We start from the raw sequence: 17,367 nt of genomic DNA, 5'->3' as shown, positions 1-17,367 counted from the left end.
TCAAGCCATTGTGACTGGCTGTGGGTCTCACGCAGGTGGCTTTACCTCGATGAACTGGTTTCCGTGTTTCCCAGCTGAGAGTAGTGGAGACGCCAGCCTTGGTGGGGTGTGGCAAGGGTTAGCAATGACACAGGCTGGCGTTCAGCAGCAGGCATCTGTCTCCCCCAGCCCCTTCATGAAGGTCGCCTTAAACCCCAAGCATGAAAGCCCAGAATGGAAGTTTTCAGCCTTCTGCCCCTTCTTTTTTTCAAAACCACCTTTCGTATGCGTGGTTTTTTTCTAACCAACTATTTCCAGCTTAGCTTTATCTATATACATAAGCATACTGTATATGTATGTTTGCACACGTGTGTATGATTCTAGAGGTTTCTCTTATATACATTTTTCTTTTGGCAAATCCATTTTTAAGGACATTTTTGTCTTTCCTGGACAACCTTTTAAATAAAATCTGGGTTATGTTTCTCACGTATGTATTTTTTGTTCCAATAAGACTTGATGTATGGACACTGACATTTGAATTTCACATAATTATTCTTTAGTTTTTTTTTTTTTAGTACTGGAAGAGTACAACCTATATTTTTAGTATTGATTTTTAAATTTTTTATGAATGGAATTTGTATTTTAGAACAATTTTAGATGTACAGAAAAATTGATCAGTTAGTACAGAGAGCTGCCATACATAGTTTCCCCATTATGAGCCTCTCATATTAGAATGGCATGTTTCTTGTAATTAATGCACCAATACTGCTACAGTGTTATAAACTAAAGTCTACACTTTATTTCTAGTTCAATATTTTTACATAATCTCTTTTCTGTGTCCCAAGTTCCCATCTAGGATACTACTGTATTTTTAAAATTTTTTATCTTTATATCTTTATTTCTTTTTTCTGTCTTGATAGGTATACAATATGTTTCAGCACCAGAGCCTGGGGATTAAAATTAACATTCAAGTGACCAAGCTTGTCCTGCTACAACAACGTCCCGTAAGTCCCCACAGGCACCTTTCAAGCATGCAGAAAATGTGGCGGGGCCGGAGCTTCCCAATTGCTGTTGAACGCTAAGCGGGGCTCCAGGGAGTTGCTAGTCTCCGTCACTCTCTGTGGCTTTGCCAGTGTGAGAGGAAAGCCAGCATCAGTACCGGAAGCATGGTGTGAGGGTGGGCTGTTGAGAATCTCAGGGAACCCTAAGCAGTGAGCCCACACATCCCCCTCCACTCCCGGAGGGTCTCGTATGGAGTCTCTAGGATAGTGCAAAGCCTGATGGCAAGGTCTCTGGCATTGTGGCTTCCCTTCTGAAACTACATTAGAGCTTCAACCCCAGTTTGTGTCCATGGCAGCATCATTGTCTGGTCTTTCAATGGAGCGCCTTCCCACATGCTGATGTTACCTGCCGAGTCAAGCCATCACCATGAGACTGAGGGAGCATCGCTTGGTTTGGGATACTGTTCTGTTTGCAGAAAAGAAGATGCTTTTTTAAAAACAGCATAGTCTTCACTTGCACCTATATATAAGGCCCCTGATGGTCTCTCTGGATCTATGCCATGTACCCACTAGCATCAGGCTTTTCTTTGAGGGCAGTGAGTCATCAAATGATGTCTCAGTGAGTGACTGCCTCCACCTTAACGTCCTTGTCATAGTCTGGATATAAACTCTGGCCTCCCAGGCGTTTGTGTCTCTAACTGTCCTCTGACTTTTTTTAGGCTAAGTTGTCCATTGGGCACCATGGTGAGCGGTCCCTGGAGAGCTTCTGTCACTGGCAGAACGAGGAGTATGGAGGAGCGCGATACCTCGGCAATAACCAGGTTCCCGGTGGGAAGGACGACCCGCCCCTGGTGGATGCTGCTGTGTTTGTGACCAGGTAAGATGGGATTTGGCCTGTAGCTGACATGTGAGAGGGAAAAGATGTTTCCCTTCAGAGAGGAAATAGGCATGTCGTTAGGAATTCAGGCTTAGAAATCAGACCTTGGGCCACCTGTCTGGGTTTTGGTTTCCTCATTAGTAAGTGGGGGTTAACGGTGGTATCCACCTGAGGTAGGTACGATGCCTGGGCATGTAGCTGTGTCCCTCTTTGTCCCTCCTCCATTGTCACATGGCGTTCTCCCCGCGTGTGACTCTGTCCAGACTTCCCTCTTCCTATAAATACAACAGTCATGGGATTTGGGCTCACCTTACTCCAGTGTGACCACATCTTACCTTGATTCTACCTGCAGTGACCCTTTTTCCACATAGGGTCACATTCACAGGTACTGAGGGTCAGGACTTGGACATTTCTGTTTTGGGGGATACAACTGTTGTATGTCATTGATGTCGATGTGGCTATATCATTTTTTTCTTATGTTTTCAACCCTCTTTGAGAACACTGATTTTTCTTTGGTTTCTTTACTTTAATAACGTAAACAAAATGTGTTACATGTTCATACCAAAACTCTCCCTTTATAAAATGCACAGAAATATTCCTTAATAACTTAATCCATTAGATTAAAAATACCAGTTTTTTATTAGAGTTGCTAAGAATATGTCAACTTTGAATTTTAATGACTTTTTTTAATTTAAAGAAACTACTTCCCAAATTGCGTGCTTGCTTTTCCAACTCTGTGAATTTGGAAGTAAAGTTGTGGAAGGGAGAACTTTGTCATATCTTTAGCTTGGGGACAGTTTGTTTCTCCACAAAAAGGTTTTTTGTTTTGTTTTGTTTTTTGTTTTTTGTTTTTTTTGAGATGGAGTCTCCTCTGTTGCCCAGGCTCAAGTGCAGTGTGACGCAATCCTGGCTCACTGCAACCTCTGCGTCCTGGTTTCAAGCGATTCTCCTGCCTCAGCCTCCTGAGTAGCTGGGATTACAGGCGTGTGCCACCATACCCAGCTAATTTTTGTATTTTTAATAGAGATGGGGTTTCACCACATTGGCCAGGCTGGTCTGGAACCCCTGACTTCAGGTAATCTGCCTGCCTTGGCCTCCCAAAATGCTAGGATTACAGGTGTGAGCCACCACGCCTGGCCCTCCACAAGGAGTTAAATCTCACTTAACGTTTGGTTTTGAGTGAAGAAAGGCTTTTGGTTGCATTTCTCAGGCCATGTTCTGCAAACTCTGAGCCCCGTGATGTCTCAGTCATCTGGGGAAGTTTTGTGACCCCAGCCCCAGACACCGGACAGTGCAGCTTTCGTTCCTTTCAAAAATCCCAGAATAAGCTGGGAGCGATGGCTCATGCCTGTAATCCCAGCACTTTGGGAGGCTGAGGTGGGCGGATCACCTGAGGTCAGGAGTTCGAGACCAGCTTGGCCAACATTATGAAACCCCATCTCTACTAAAAATACAAAAATTAGCTGGGCGTGGTAGTGCACACTTGTAATCCCAGCTACTTGGGAGGCTGAGACAGGAGAATTGCTTGAACCGGAGAGGCAGAGGTTACAGTGAACTGAGATCATGCCATTGCACTCCAGCCTGGGTGACAAGAGTGAAACTCTGTCTCAAAAAACAAAACAAAACAAAAAATCCTAGAATAGACACAATGCCACCACCCATTGCCAAATGGATGCCTGCTCACTCTTGTGGATGGTTCATCGATTGCCAGCCCTGAGTATGCTTTGTTACACATTTCACAGTGTGCTTTGTAGCGTGCCAGTCCCTTAGGAGAACACTTGCTGCTTCTACAGGATATGATTAAATATATAATCCACATATAAGCTCTATCATAGACAATCAGTTATTGAAGAGACATTTTAGAAAAAGTCTGTCTAATAATTCTGATTGTCTATGACATGGCTGATGTACTAGCAGGCACCAGAGACCAAGGGATGAACATGACCTGGCTCATGCTTTTGACCTGGACTTGCCCACTCCAGTGAGCACTGGGAGCCTCCAGGCACCACCTTCCCCAAGAGCAGTGGCTGCCCACACTCACTGGCCAGAGGCCGCTGTTGCTCAAGGCACTTTGCAATGGCATTTGGGGACTGTGAGGCTTTCTGTAGAATACCCTGTGTGCCGCAGCATTCAGGTTAAGGGTACCATGATTTGAGGGTGGATTCGATTTAGAGAGCAAGCAAGAGTCCTTGGGAACCGTGTCTGTGCATGATCATAAGTAAATGGAGCTGATTTTCCAAATGGTAATTATATTTGGTCTGAAAGACTTTCCTAGAGAGGAGCTCTAAACAACGTCATCTGTGGAATATGCAGCTAAACTCCCAAGGTTTCTACTTGGAGAAGAGTTTTCATAAATACTATGGAAAATCTATAGTTTCTGGTGTTTTGCTAAAAAGTAATTAATGGCTTATGGTAATTTTCCCTACATTGGAAAAAGTTTTCTCTCTTTCCTGCTGTTTCCTTTCATTGAGTGGAGAAAGCACTTGTAAGTGGTCTGCATTTGGGGATGAATGGCATTTTTTTTCAGAGGCAGTAAATGTCACCAAGATGACTGTTGACAAGACGTCTGTATTAGCCCTTTTACAAGGAGACATCGGCAGTCATGACGCACCCTCAATGCAAAGATGCTATGAGTTAGACTTTCTTTTCATTTCTTGCCCTCCTAACTTACCACAGAGGAAATATTTTGTGTAAAAATCTTCTTTTCTATACCTCACACTTTTTACAGTAAATATGATATGGTTTTGCTGTGTCCCCACCCAAATCTCATCTTGAATTCCCACATGTTGTGGGAGGGACCTGGTGGGAGGTAATTGAATCATGGGGGCAGGTCTTTCTTGTGCTGTTCTCGGAATCGTGAAGAAGTCTCACAAGATCTGATTATATAAGGGGGTGTTGCCCTACACAAGCTCTCTTCCCCTGCCTGCTGCCATGTGAGACGTGCCTTTTGCCTTCCACCATGATTGTGAGGCCTCCCCAGCCATGTGGAACTATAAGTCCATTAAGCCTCTTTCTTCTGTAAATTGCCCAGTCTTGAGTATGTCTTTATCAGTGGTTTGAAAATGGACTAATACACAAAACAATGGAAAATAACAAGTGTTGGAAGACTGTGGAGAAATTTGAACTCTTGTGCACCATCGATGGGAATGTAAAATGGTACAGCCACAATAGAAAACCAGATGATGGTACCTCAAAAACTCAAAACTGGAGTTACCACGTGATCCCACTTCTGAACCCAGAAGAACTGAAATTCAAGATAATTGAAAGCAGAGACTCTGATATTTGAACACTCATGTTCACAGCGACATTATTCATGACAGCCAAGAGGTGGGAGTGACCTATATGTCCATCGATGGATGAATGGGTAAACAGATATGCTGTATATGTACAAGGGAATATTACTCAGCCTTAAAAAGGAAGGAGATTGTGACACGTGCTACAACATGGATGAACCTCAAGGACAAATACTGCGTGATTCCACTTATGTGAGGTACCTACAGTAGTCAGATTCGTAGAGATAAAGAATGGTGGTTGCCAGAGGCTGGGGAGAAGGGAGAATGGGGAGTTATTATTTCATGGGTACAGAGTTTCAGTGTGGGATAATGGAAGGGTTTTGGAGGTGGATAGCGGTGATGGTTGCATGACAGTGAATTTAGTTAACATTACTGAGCTTTACACTCAATGGTTAAGATAGTAAATTTTATGTTCATGTATTAGCACAATAAAAAAATTCGTAGTAAAAATGTTCTGTTCTAACTAAACACATTGGAGAGGGATCCTAATTGCATGGGAGTGGTTGTGGATGAGGATGCCGGGGGCATGGGCAATGTCCTCATCCAGGTACAGAGAAAACAAGGTTTTGTCAGCCGCAGGCTGCTGGGCTCTGGATGAAGGATGCATTTGGCGTCTTGCATAGCTGTTAGCTGTTGCCAGCCCGGGAGCCTGAGCTTTCTTCTGCATTTTGGGCTGACGCCTTGAAGCTACATGAGCAATCACAGTCCCTCTCACTTGCTGCTGTGGAGCTGCTGGACTGAACAGATCAGTGCACGTCCATCTTCTGGGTCCTCACAGATGTTAAATTGAAGATCTCCTTGAAGGACGGGGGAGGCCGCACTGGAGTCAGGCAGGAAGCTGAGCTGGCCAGGAAGCCTTGTATAATAACTAGAGGTAGAGAGCTGCAATTCCCTAGGTTGGGATAATAATGGGCTGATGTTTTCACAGGGAGATTGGGTGCGAGGCAGCTGCTGCCCTGGAGAAGCTGTCCTTTCCTCCCACCGTAACCCGAGCTGAGGCTGCACGGGCCTGGCTGCGCTTAGGGGCCAGCTTCCAGGTCCTGAGCTAGGACGGGCCAACGTGAGAATTTCCTCCTGTTTAAGGTTCTTTTTTCACCTTCCGGCTGTGGCCAAGCCGGACAGTGTATTCTCCAAGACGTTCCCTGACAAACAGGTGGCTAGGTGGCTGCCGTGGAGGACGTGAGCATGACATGTCTAGCAGGAGCTGCTGAGCCAGAACGGTTGAAGCTGGGTTTTCTGCAGCTGTGTCTGGGGACTTGGAAGGACCCCTGAGTGGACTGGGCCTGGGGTCACACGGAGCCGACACAGAAGCCAGGGCTTAGGGGGCTTCAGCACCTGGGAGGGCTTCACCTTGGGCTCCATATCTGACCCAGAAAGCCGAGAACGCAGAAACTCCTCCCTGAAGTCAAGAACTCCTCCTTGAGCCTGGGCCTGTGCTCCGGGTGAGAGTGCCTGGGAGACGCCACAGCGGACACAGCTGGCCCAAAGCTGCACCACCAGGATCCCTCTGGCCAGACCTTCCCCTCCAGCATAATACCATCTAACTCCTCGGGGCACCCTTCCCTTCACCTTCTGCCAGGGGACCCTCTTGCCAGGCTTTGCGCGTGGTGAAGCCTCAGCAAGTATACATGGAACTTGGTGTTACGCTCCCAGGCTTCCCACGCTCGTGAGGCCATGGCTGCTGGGTAGCTTGCAGGGCCCCTTGAAAGGGTCTGGAAACGTCAGTCAATTAATAAAAGAATTTATTAAGTCCCAACTGTATGCCTGGCTGTGAGTTACGCACAGGATCAGCTGTGTAACTTGTGGTGCCCCATGCAAAATGAAAATACGGACCCTGCGACAGCAGAGTGTTAGCCCAGGGCATGGGTCAGACACCCACAAAGCCAGCCCTGTCATGCAGATCCAAGTCAGCCTCGAGGAATGCACCTTGGGGTTTCAATGGATGTAGGCGCTGGGAGCCAAGTCTAGCCGTCTTTTCATTCCTGAAGTGAACCCTACAGTCCCTGCCTGGGGGTTTGACATGAGTTGGCAGTGGGATGACATAAAAAGTGAGTGCCCCCGATAATGAATGGAACAGAGCCAGGTTCCCTGGAGATAAAGCAGCCCCTGCAGGCAGGTGGCTTGCTTCTTCTCTTCTGAGAAAGGACCTTGAACAGGAAGGATCGAGATTCAGATTCGGCTGACCTTTTCAAGACAGGCCTCTAACTGAGTGTGGCTTTCCCTCCCTGAGCTGAACACACCTCTTCCTCCAGTGAAGCAGTGGGTGGTACCTTGGGGTCTGTCATTTGAGACTGCCTGTTTCCCCTCAGGGCAGCCATTGGATGGGAGAACGCGGGGGGTGGAGTCCTCCTCAGCCAACAGGGCTGGCTCTCTGCAAAATGGTGCCTGCCTTGGCCTTGGCCTGCGGCTTCACTTCTCTTCTGTCAGACTGAGGCCTTGGTCCTTTCTCCCTTTACCCAGCTTAGACAATGGGGCAAAGCTTTAAATATGTCCTGTTCACAACTCTGAGAAACCCTGGAGCAAGGTCCTGGGCCAGCTGTGTGTGTGTGTGTGTGTGTGTGTGTGTGTGTGTGTGTGTGTGTGTGTGTGTGTGTGTGTGTGTGTGTCTGTGTCTGTGTGTGTGTCCATGTGTGTGTGTGTCTGTGTGTGTGTGTGTGTGTGTCTGTGTCTGTGTGTGTCTGTGTCTGTGTGTGTCTGTGTCTGTGTGTGTGTGTGTCTGTGTCTGTGTGTGTGTGTGTTGCTCAAAACACGAGAATTGGGAAGGGTGCTGAATGTTGGGCTGGGGCTAGGTAGGTATGGGGCCAGTGAGCACACCCATGGCTCTTAATTTTATTTGCTTTCCCCTCTGCCAGTGCTGCTTCTATCGCCTATTGCTTCATCTTCTAAAAGGGAGTCTGATGGAAAAATCAAGTCACTAGGCCTTTTCATCTCTTTATGATATTCCTTCTCCATTTCCCTGAAGGTTACCTTGGTTTTGGAGTGAGGTTATGAAAAGTGTGGATCTCAAGCGTTCTTTGGGCCCTGAGAGAAGATGGGTGTGGGGCCTGGGAGGGGCCGTGTCTGGGCCAGGTTGTGGTTCCTCAGCCGGCTGAGTCCTGCCCCAGCCAACCCTCTGTGGTTGATCCCTAACCATGGAAACTTATAAAGAACCATAGGAATGATCCAGTATTAGAAAAGAAGAGCCTAGACCCCTGGTTTCCCCACAGCAGGCCAGATGAACCCCTTGTACTTGCAGAACCAGGGCTGGACCAGGTTTCAAACATCTTTGCTGTCTCACTGGTCCATAGATACCACCCACCCAGAGGATCCTGGGAGCCTTAAGGAATACTGTTTTTTTCCTTCAGCTTTTAAGTTCTGGGGCACATGTGCAGGATGTGCAGGTTCATTACATAGGTAAACATGTGCCATGGTGGTTTGTAGCACACATCAACCCATCACCTAGGTATTAAGCCCAGCATCCGTTAGCTATTCTTCCTCATGCTGTCCCTCTCCTTCCCCCCCCCTCCCCCGGCTGGCCCTGGTGTGTGTTGTTCCCCACCATGTGTCCATGTGTTCTCATCGTTCAGCTCCCACTTTCAAGTGAGAATATGTGGTGTTTGCTTTTCTGTTTCTGCGTTAGTTTGCTGAGGATAATAGGCTCCACCTCCATCCATGTCCCTGCAAAGAACATGATCTCATTCCTTTTTATGGCTGCATAGTAGAGGAATACAGTTTTTAGAAATGACTCTTTGTTGTCTTCTCGTGAAAGCAATACATGGTCATTACAGCATAAAAAACCAGTTGCTGCCCAAATAGAGTAGCTTGGGGAAGTAGAGTAGCTTGGGGAGGCCACTGCAGTTGGATGCTATTGTCTGAGAATTGTCTCTGATCAGTGACTTGGCAAACATCTTCCAAAACATTTTCAGCTGCTGAAAGGAGTCCTTCCAGCAACTGTTATGTATAGAATAGTTCATCTGTAAAAGAAGGTTCTCGTATGGGGTAAGTGGACCTACCCCAGGAAATGTGGATGGATTACTGTTGCCAAACGCTGCTGTTTGTTATCATTCGCTGTGGCCTGTGTCCACTGGAAAAATAACATTGCAGGATGACTACTTGAGGTTAATTCACAGTGTTTTCTACTCCCATTCTTGGGGATACTGCATATACCTGACGATGGCTTTTTTTTTTTTAGGACAGATTTCTGTGTACACAAAGAAGAACCGTGTGACACTGTTGGTAAGTTTAGAGTTGAAATAATAATCTAAGGGGCTGATACACCCTGGGAGAATCTGGAGACTTCCTGATCACAGTGGAGGAGCTGTCCTCAAACAAGCACTGCACATTCTGTTGCCTTCCTTCTTGTAAGTTGGTCTTTGACTTTCCTTTTTTTATTTTCCTGAAATGTTTTGAAGTTATTGATGGCAGAAGGCATCTAGATGAAGGGTCATTAAGGAAGCTATGAAGAGTGACACCAAGGGGAAAAGCTACCAGGCCGTTCCAAGGGGTCTGCAGTTGGGGGTGCATTTGGCTCTGAGCATTTTGGTCACCCAGGCAGGAGAGGCAGCCTGCTAAGTTACACAGTTGTGGTCATGAGATGGAAGCTTAGCAGTTTGTTCTCATGCATGCAAATGACCTTTATTGAGCTTTACCCTAAGAGGTGAAGTGTGACTGTAGATTATAAGACATCCAATCTCTTCCACCTGCCTTGGTGCCAGGCTACTTGCTTTTTAGTGACTAAAGACAGCACTGAAAGTGGCATGCAGTGCTGAGAAAACACCCTTTCCTTCTTCACCTTCCCCTCCTCCTCTCCCTTTCCCTCCCTCATCTTCCCTTCCCCCTCTACCTTCCCCTCCCTCATCTTCCCTTCCCCCTCTACCTTCCCCTCCCTTATCTTCCCCTCCCCCTCTACCTTCCCCTCCCCCTCTACCTTCCCCTCCCCCTCTACCTTCCCCTCCCCCTCTACCTTCCCCTCCCCCTCTACCTTCCCCTCCCCCTCCACCTTCCCCTCCCCCTCCACCTTCCCCTCCCCCTCTACCTTCCCCTCCCCCTCCACCTTCCCCTCCCCCTCCACCTTCCCCTCCCCCTCCACCTTCCCCTCCCCCTCCCCCTTCCCCTCCCCCTTCCCCTCCCCCTCTACCTTTCCCTCCCTCATCTTCCCCTCCCTCATCTTCCCCTTCCTCATCTTCCCCTCCCCCTCTACCTTCCCCTCCATCATCTTCCCCTCCCTCATCTTCCCTTCCCCCTCTACTTTCCCCTCCCCCTCTACTTTCCCCTCCCCCTCTACCTTCCCCTCCCCCTCTACCTTCCCCTCCCCCTCTACCTTCCCCTCCCCCTCTACCTTCCCCTCCCCCTCTACCTTCCCCTCCCCCTCTACCTTCCCCTCCCCCTCTACCTTCCCCTCCCCCTCTACCTTCCCCTCCCCCTCCACCTTCCCCTCCCCCTCCACCTTCCCCTCCCCCTCCACCTTCCCCTCCCCCTCCACCTTCCCCTCCCCCTCCACCTTCCCCTCCCCCTCCACCTTCCCCTCCCCCTCCACCTTCCCCTCCCTCATCTTCCCCTCCCTCATCTTCCCCTTCCTCATCTTCCCCTCCCCCTCTACCTTCCCCTCCGTCATCTTCCCCTCCCTCATCTTCCCTTCCCCCTCTACTTTCCCCTCCCCCTCTACTTTCCCCTCCCCCTCTACCTTCCCCTCCCCCTCTACCTTCCCCTCCCCCTCTACCTTCCCCTCCCCCTCTACCTTCCCCTCCCCCTCTACCTTCCCCTCCCCCTCTACCTTCCCCTCCCCCTCTACCTTCCCCTCCCCCTCTACCTTCCCCTCCCCCTCTACCTTCCCCTCCCTCACCTTCCCCTTCACCTGCCATTTTCCTTTCTCTCCCGTCCTCAGTTATGTCTGGTTTGCTCTTGAGTTCTCATGGATTTCAAATGGAAACCATTCTTTGAGTATAGGCACACAGTGTTTGGTTAATACAGGCACAATGCCAAGGGTGTTTCCAGTTTTCCTTGCCATAACGCAAACCTTTGTTCATCAGGAGGTTGAAATATAGTATTGCATTGCCAGAATCAAAATTGTGAATCGTGTATGTTTAGAATTGTAGTAAAATCGAAGAAAACAGTATAGGTGTGAAAAATATATAATGTTATGAAATTCACATGTTGAAAATCTGAGGTTCTGGTGGGGCCCCAGCAGTGAGTAGCCCCAAGCCTTTGTTCTGGCTCTGCCACATGCCAGCTGGGTGGCCTTGGATGTGTCTCCACTCTGGTTTCTTAATCCATCAAATGAACACTTTGGGTTAGGTGACTAACAAGACCCTTCAAAATCTAATATAATGATAGCTACCATTCATGTCACATTTTAGAGTTTACAAAATGATTTTTAATATATTACACTTCATCGGTCCTCTAACCAGATCTGAGAGCGAGATGTCAAGAAGCAACCGGCCAGCTCCTCCTGCTTTGTTATTTGGGGGCTGTCTCCATGAGGGAATTGCTAGACAAAGGCCGTGTGAAGTATGCTTCCCTGGAGTGCTGGCTGACACAGGCCCAGGTCAGGTTGGGGCCATGGATACTTGTACGGGCTGACCTCTGTCTGCCAACAGGGCTGCCAGGCATGTGCTGTTTCTAGGAGTGGCTGCTCTTTCCTGGGGTTCACGGGTCAGGCTTGGCCATACTACCCATGTCCAGGGGCGCCTCTGCTCCGTGCTCCTCCTGCTTCCTGGCTTTCCCCGTGGAGCAATAGTGTGGCCCTTGTCTGTACTTCTCCCCTGGCAGCCGCTGAGCAAAACAGAGCCCAGCTCTGGCCTCCAGGCTGTGTGTCCTTCAGCACCTGGCACTGGATTGAGAGGCTTGGTCACTCCTGTTGGTTGGTTGATTAAATGAAGAACTGAATGAATGAATGAATGAATGAATGCAGGTGAAGGGACTCCAATGCCAGTGTTCATTAAAACAGTGTATCCAGTGGTGTGGTTTTCTTCCATAGGATTTATAGCTAGCTTTCCGTTTCTTTTGAATATATGAAAGCTTTCTCTTTTGATGGGAATATGCCATTAATTATGATTATATCTTGTGTTCAGGCCCCTGGTGAAGAGCAGGCAGCTGCTTCGAATCAAGCATCTTCTCCTTTCCTAAGCCACATCACCATACTACTTTTTATTGGTTTGCTCGGGCGCCATAACAAAATGCCACACAAACTGAGTGGCTTCAACAACAGAAGTGTGTTGTCTCACAGATCCGGAGGCTGGAAGTCCTAGATCCAGGTGTCGGCAGACTTTGCCTCTCCTCTTGGCCGTAGCTGGCTGCCTTCTCCTGTGTCCCCTTGTGGCCTTTCCTCTGTGTGCACACCTGCATGTTCTCTCTCCTCCTTATAAGGACGCCAGTCATACTGGCCTAGAGCCCCCTCTCTGTGACCTCACATAACCTTAATTAGCTTTTTTTGTTGTTGAGATAGAGTCTCGCTCTGTCGCCCAGGCTAGAGTGCAGTGGCACGATCTCGGCTCACTGCAACCTCTGCCTCCCGGGTTCACGCCATTCTCCTGCCTCAGCCTCTTGAGTAGCTGGGACTACAGGTGCCTGCCACCACGCCCGGCTAATTTTTTGTATTTTTAGTAGAGATGGGTTTTCACCATGTTAGCCAGGATGGTCTCGATCTGCTGATCTCATGATCCATCTGCCTCGGCCTCCCAGAGTGCTGGGATTACAGGCATGAGGCACTGCGCCCGGCCAACCTTGATTAGCTTTTTAAAGTCCTCTCTCTACCTATAGTCACACTGGAAGTTAGGGTTTCTACATAAGAATTTTGTGGGGACACAAGTCAATCCATAGCACTGCTCATTTGATACTTTGTCACATGTTACTAGGGAGCATCTTATGTCCTCATATCCCCTCCCAGGTGCATGCTTCTCACTTCCTTAACAAGAAAGTCTTTTAATGGTGGGGACTGGGTGGAGTCACTGTTCTTCACGTGACAGCTGGTTAGCTGAGGGCAGAACCGGCCTATCTCCTGATCCCCAGTACGTGTTCTTTCTAATACCTCAGTGATTTTCAGTTTCTCCAAGGGAGCTGATGCTTTTTTTTCTTTTTTAAAAAATTAAACTTATATGGTGTTTTATTAGTATATGTTTCTTTTAATGTGTCATATTTTGCTTGTACAGATGATTAAGCCAGTCAGAACAATCGGATGATTCGATGAACAGAAAAGTATAAAAACTGGGGTTATGGCAGTCGTATATTGATCTCAGCATCCAATTTATTTATGGACTTTAAAATATTTTTATTTTGAGTAATTATATAGTCATGATCATTGCCAAAAGAGTACAGCGAGGTCTGTTGTACCTATCACCTAGCTTTGTCCAGTGGTAACCTCTGACATAACTGCAGTACCCTCTCAGAACCAGGAAATGGATGGACCTGATAGAGTGAACTAGACTACAGCTCTTAATCAGGCTTCACTGGTTTCTGCATGCACTCATTTGTTGGTATGCTTTTGTATAAAGTTCTGTGACGTCTTATTACATGGGCAGCTTTGTCCATCCACCATGACAATCAGGAACAGAAGTCCACGGCAGCTGAGATGCCCCCTCGGACTGCCTCTTGAGAGCCACTCCCTGCCACCCTCCCCTTCCCTAACCACTGGCACCCATTTATCTGTATTGCATCTTTATGATTTTCTCATCCCAATATCAGTTTATTTTTCAAATTTTGTTTTGATTGCGCAGAATGGAAAAATAATCTGAGTCATGTAGATGCATGCTTGCCAATGCTAAGAGATTTTCAACAGCTGCCTTGAAACCTCAGGATCCAGCTCGAGCATGAGATGCTGTGTCTTGAGTTCTGTAGGAAAGGAGCTGTCTGGTACCTCGAGGTAACTAGGAAAGCTTTGGGTTGCCAGTGTTGTGTAATTTGGTATATAACAGCGTTTTTTTGTTGTTGTTTTAATTAGGGTGCAGCTCACATCTATGTAAAGAGGGCAAAACTTGATGGATTTTTAATTTATGCTTATACTCATCTTTTTTGGCTCAATCTGGTATTTATTGAAATCATTTTAAAGCAATATCTTGAGTTCTGTTTTAAATCGTGCTTTTTTATACTGTGGTAAAATACACATAACATATGCCACCAGAAGCATTTTTAAGTGTGCATTTCGGTGGCATCCAGTACATCCACACAGCTGTGCAGTCCCATCCCTCTACTCTTGAAACCATAACTCAGATTGAGGTGAAGAATGCGATCAGCCCTCCAGTTCCTTATGGCCTAACCCCCACCCTCAGTAGTCCCCCCAGGGTAACCTGTTATTGTTAAGTGTTTTAAAAATGGTTTTAAATAGATTTCAGATCTCAGTTTGAATGAAGCATTGGAATAAACTCTGAGGCGCTGCGAGAGTTTGGGGCTTCCGTAAAAATACTCTCCCCTGCATCAGCCCATTTGTCTCCACTGCCCAGTCTGCATTTCTGATTGTGAGGAATGAGCCAAGGGTACCAGAAGGGGGCTGCCGCCAGGCTGGGAGACTGGCCTGGAACACAGGCAGCACCTGGGGGAGCTCTGGAAGTGGGGAGGCCACTGACATCACATAGAAGTTAGTGGCAAGGCCTGTCTGGTCCATGTGCCACCACGGCTGGGGAGTGACCTCCATCTCCCCCCAACAGCCCAGGGTCCTGTGGTCTGCCCCTCCCCACCCCACCTGCACTGGAGTGAGGGAGATTCTGGCCTTTGGGCTTCCATAGGAGAGGCAACAGCACCTCCCACGAAGAATGCATGTTGAGGGTAAAGCTTCCCAAAGGGGATCACTGTACTTTAGCCAGGCGGGAGGATGAATGCCAGACAGCCCAAGATGACCGATGCCCACTGCACCCTTCAGATCTTTCGGTGAAGATTGAAACACACGGCTTGCATCTCTAGGCTTCACAGGGGTGCTAGTGATGTAGGCAAAGTTGGCGTTTCCAAGGCCCTGATTCTCCTGAGCCCTGCAGTGCAGAGGCCTCACCACACTTCTCTGTACTGGGTGGATTTGAGTGAGCAGATGAATGGGCATGCTTTCAAAAAGTCACACCAGGTCCAGGCGTGGTGGCTCACGCCTGTAATCCCATCACTTTGGGAGGCCGAGGTGGTTGGATCACATGAGGTCAAGAGTTTGAGACCAGCCTGATCAACATGGTGAAACTCTGTCTCTACTAAAAATACAGAAATTAGCCAGGCGTGGTGGCGGGCACCTGTAATGCCAGCTACTCAGAAGGCTGCGACAGGACAATCATTAGAACCTGGGAGGTGGAGGTTGCAGTGAGCCGAGATCGCGCCACTGCACTCCAGCCTGGGCAACAGAGTGAGACTCTGTCTCAAAAAAAAGAAATTAACACCAGAAGGACCCTTCCTCCTTCCCTCCTGGCACCGATATGGGCTTCTTAGGCTTCGCTGGAATGGGAAGGATAGCAAGGATGACCCCCTTGGGAATTCTGATCTCCACGTTGGAGGAAGTCACTGTAAGGCAGGAGGATCTGGAACAAGCCACCATCCCCTCACTGAGTGGCCCCCACTCTGCACATGTCAGACCTTCTCTTTGTGGGGTGTGCACATTTCCTCTGTTGAATTCTTCATCCAGAGCTGTCTGCTTTCCAGCCACTGTTGTGACATAGGTGCTGTCCTGGGTGAGAAGAGGGAGGTGACAAGACAGGGACTTGGCAGAGGTGAGGTCGTGCCTGCCCTTTGCGTTCCTCTTCCAGATGCATACCCTCTGGGCCTCTCTCTGGCAGTGGCTGAAGACAGCAGCCGCTTCTCTCCAAGCCTGGCTGGCTAGGAAGGTGTCTGAGTGATGCTCAGTGGATGTGGAGCATTGGTTTTCTCCTACCCGTGCCTCCAAATTGAGCTACGGTGGTTTTTGTGCCAGCCTAAATCAAGCTAGTCTTCTTTTTTCCCCTTGCTTGGTCTCCTAATATTTTTTAATTAATGGAAGGGCCTCCCTTTTCGTTGTCCAGTGAGGGGGAGGGGTGATCCTACAGGAGGAAGTGGAGATGTTCCACCGTTGCAGGCTGAAGGCCGGGTTGATGCTGTGGAGGAGCTTGGAGTCTGGTCTGTTCGCTGGGGCCCAGCGGCTGTGGCTTGAGGGTCCCATGGCTTTCCCTGAACTTGGGGAGAAGGACCCCCTCCTTGCGTCACCCCTGGCACTGGTACCACAGTCTCTGATAGGTTTGGGTGGCCTGAGGGGAGCTTGGTAGACGTGCCCACTGCCCTTCGGGTGTGAGGAAGAGCGTGTGGGTGGAGGAAGTGCGGGTGGGGGATATTGCTGGCCAGGACGGTGGTGTTTGGGAACAAAGCATCGGTTTTGGAAATCTGTGTCAGGCCAGCCCACCATGAGGCCACGAAACCAAGAGGAGCTGGGGAACTGGCAAGAGGTGAGGGGGAGTGGGTGTGGGTAATGGACGGTGTTGTGTGCTGGACCTGTTGAGTTTTTATTAATTGAATGTGTCAAAGAGGAAGAGAAGCTGTGAACCCTGTGATGTCATCAGTTAGGTAAGAAAGAAATGCCACTTTTTATGCATAAACACAAACATATGAAAATGGGCCCATCTGACTGTGCTTCTTCCCTTCCACATTGGTCACCCTGTGACCCTTCACTTATCCCAGCCCTGGCGTCCTCGCTGGTTGGTGTGTAGAGCCCTCTGGGGAATTTCCGTCACAAGTGAGCCAGCGTTTTCTGTGTTATAGTGGTGTTGGTACGTCTTCATTCTGTGAGGGTGGTTTTGGGTTGTCAAAAAGAGGTGTCAAAAGTGTTCTTTGCTGGGTGAGGCTGGCAAGTCGTGTTTGAGATACAAAGATACAAATCAAGTTTTACTGGCTAGACCAGCTCTTGGGTTTCTTTGCTTCTTGGGGCTCTCCTATCTGCTTGTTCCACTGTATTGTTATTCCTTGTAAGCTGACAGAAGGCAAATTTCAATTGTGCTTCCAGACTGTGTGTTACAAGTATAGTCTCCAGGCCAGGTGTGGTGGTTCATGCCAGTAATCCCAGCACTTTGGGAGGCTGAGGTGGGTGGATCACTTGAGGTCAGGAGTTCGAGACTAGCCCGGCCAACATGGCAAAACCCTGTCTCTACAAAAAAAATACAAAAAATTATCCGGGTGTGGTGGTGGGTGTCTGTAATCCCAGCTACTCGGAAGGCTGAGGCAGGAGAATCGCTTGAACCCGGGAGATGGAGGTTGCAGTGAGCCGAGATTGTGCCACTGCACTCCAGCCTGGGCGACAGAGACATTGTCT

General features: G+C 48.5%; 1 protein-coding gene across 1 annotated transcript in view; it reads left to right on the top strand.

The window, feature by feature from the left end:
- Window positions 1–17,367, top strand: part of ADAMTS17 (ADAM metallopeptidase with thrombospondin type 1 motif 17) — a 370,860-nt gene that overhangs the window by 77,736 nt on the left and 275,757 nt on the right. The window contains exons 5-7 of the mRNA XM_055364140.2: window positions 900–983; window positions 1,700–1,857; window positions 9,322–9,365. Of these exons, the coding sequence (XP_055220115.2) occupies window positions 900–983; window positions 1,700–1,857; window positions 9,322–9,365 (286 nt within the window). The remainder of the gene's footprint in view (window positions 1–899; window positions 984–1,699; window positions 1,858–9,321; window positions 9,366–17,367) is intronic.

This window comes from Gorilla gorilla, chromosome 16 (assembly GCF_029281585.2).
Source record: "Gorilla gorilla gorilla isolate KB3781 chromosome 16, NHGRI_mGorGor1-v2.1_pri, whole genome shotgun sequence".
In the NCBI taxonomy this organism is placed as follows: domain Eukaryota; kingdom Metazoa; phylum Chordata; class Mammalia; order Primates; family Hominidae; genus Gorilla; species Gorilla gorilla.
This window is presented reverse-complemented; position numbering and strand designations above follow the sequence as displayed.